Source organism: Pteropus vampyrus, unplaced genomic scaffold (genome assembly GCF_000151845.1).
Source record: "Pteropus vampyrus isolate Shadow unplaced genomic scaffold, Pvam_2.0 Scaffold5259, whole genome shotgun sequence".
Lineage (NCBI taxonomy): Eukaryota > Metazoa > Chordata > Mammalia > Chiroptera > Pteropodidae > Pteropus > Pteropus vampyrus.
The window spans coordinates 2,760-5,093 of NW_011894040.1; the positions used below are offsets into that span (position 1 = coordinate 2,760).

The 2,334-nt window shown below is 58.9% G+C and overlaps 1 protein-coding gene across 1 annotated transcript; it reads left to right on the forward strand.

The window, feature by feature from the left end:
* Window positions 1-193: 193 nt before the first annotated feature.
* LOC105310526 (breakpoint cluster region protein) lies at window positions 194-2,330 on the forward strand (the record flags this gene model as incomplete). The annotated part of the gene is made up of 4 exons (XM_023526764.1): window positions 194-256; window positions 678-840; window positions 1,632-1,737; window positions 2,194-2,330. Coding segments are annotated over exons 1-4 (469 nt in total), but the record flags the coding sequence as incomplete, so codon positions are not given.
* Between the last annotated feature and the right edge of the window lie 4 nt (window positions 2,331-2,334).

Here is a 2,334-nt window from a genome sequence, read left to right on the forward strand (position 1 = left end):
TGCTGCAATGGATCAGGGCCTTCCCTGTGGGGCAGCCCTGCCTTTTTGCTGGGCCTCCATCTGCTCTTCCTGGCCTGGCAAAGAGGTGCCAGCTGGGATCAGTGCGGTCTGACCAGTGGTGAAGCAGTGCAAAGGGCTTTGAAGTGACTGGGTCCAGCCAGTGCTGCAGTACCTCTACCTCCATCACTCACACATGCCAAGAAGTCGGTGGAACAACCCCAATTGCCAGACACCGAGACTCAAGAGGGCCCTCAGAGTAGAAGGTGGCAGAGCCAGGACCTCGTGCCTGCATACTCCAAGCTCCCTCTGGGTGACCAGAGTGGACCTGGCCTGTGGCACAGAGGGCCAGTGGCCACTTGAGCCTGAAGGGAAGACACCAGTTTAAACTAAAATGGAACAAATAATTCAGCGTCTTCCTGTTATAAAGAGATGCTGGCTATAGGATAGAGCCACCTGATTCCTCCCCAGGCACCGGGCCTGCCCTCCTTCCCAGGGCTGCTCTTGTCCAGCCAGGTGGTGTGGGGAGGACGGTGTGGGGAGGATGTATGGGGAGTTTGCCTGGAAGGAGTAATTTGAGCTATTATAAGGGGAGGAGCCCAAAAGGCATCAGCCTGGGGCAGCCGTGCTTAGCTGAGGCAGGAGAAGTGGAAGGAATTCAATTCAGGATCTGGGAGTAGCTGTCGTCTGCTTCTGTGCTCTGTCCAGATAACAAGGACGTGTCCGTGATGATGAGCGAGATGGACGTCAATGCCATTGCAGGGACCCTAAAGCTCTACTTCCGAGAGCTGCCCGAGCCCCTCTTCACCGATGAGTTCTACCCCAACTTCGCTGAGGGCATCGGTGAGCGCGGGAGGCGTCTCCCACTCCCATCCTGTCCACTGTCCCCTTCCACCATGGCCTGCGTTTCGGCCCAAACTCGGTGTGTGGCGGGGGGACCAAGAACCAAACCAGTCCTGGAAGGCCTCTGCTCGTCTTCCAGGGGCCTCCTTCTGTCCCCTTCCCTCTAAGTAGCTTGAGCGGATGCACGCTTGGTATAGGGACATGGAGGCCACCATCTTCCTCACTGGAGCACCTGTCCTGCTCCCCTATCCCCAGGTCCTGGCCCACCAGTGCACCTGCCTTCAAACCCAGACTGACCCTAAGTCACCCCAGAGGGCAGTGTCCAGAGTGGGGGCGCTGGTATGCCAGGCAGCTACAGCCTCCACACCCTGCCTCCAGCGTTATTCAGTAGGGGGCCTGGTTCCCCCATTGTGCACAGGTGATAAGGGAGCCCCTGGGGCCTCGCAGCCCTCCTGCCCTTTGCTCTTTTTGCTTCATTCCATGCCTGGCTTCCCATGCCTTGGGCTCTTCCAGGAGCAGGAGGCCGGAATGGCCGCGGGAGCTTGGAGGGCCACTGCGCCCAGTGCCTCCTGCCGCTGGTCCTTGGTAGTGCCTTTGACCCCTTTCAGATAGAGAAAAGGTATTTAGGGGGCTCATCCCCACACAGGTACCTGTCATTGAGTCCTCACTGGGGCTAGTGCTGTATGAGCCAGAACGATGACGGTCCTCGACTGTCCTGTGCCCTCTGACACAGACACTGGCAGAGGCTTCCAGCTGTGACCCCAAGAAGTAACAGTCTCCCCCACCTGCAGCTCTTTCAGACCCTGTTGCAAAAGAGAGCTGCATGCTTAACTTGCTTCTGTCGCTCCCAGAGGCCAACCTGCTGACCTTCCTCTTCCTTCTGGATCACCTGAAAAGGTAACCCCAGCTCTTCCTTGGGGGTGCCTAGGGCTCCAGGACCCCCAGGCAGGAAGAGGAGGCTCCTCCCATCAGACTCCAGGGCATCTGGGGACTCCTTTCCTCACCCCTGTCTGGGGTTACTCACCTCCTCTGGGCACTAGAGCCATTACCACCCTCCCGCTCTGCACTATGGCCTTAAGTGAAGAGCAAGGTGCTTCAGACACCCTCACACCCTAGGTCATGGCCCAGAGCTGGCCCAGCCACCTGCTGGCCCCAAGTGCTTTTTGTCCTTGACTGAACTGGGGCGGGGTCTGCCTTTAGCACAACCAGGAGTGGATTAGCTGTGCTGCGGAGCAAGCCCAAGGCAGAAAGGGGCAGCACTCACCAGCACATTCCCTGAGGACTTTAGCGTGGCCCAGCCCCTCCGCCTCAAGGCGGTGTCCCAGTAGCACCTTCTACTTCGGCCCTCCGCAGGGTGGCAGAAAAGGAGACGGTGAACAAGATGTCCCTACACAACCTCGCCACAGTCTTCGGCCCCACGCTGCTCCGGCCCTCAGAGAAGGAGAGCAAGCTCCCTGCCAACCCCAGCCAGCCCATCTCCATGACTGACAGCTG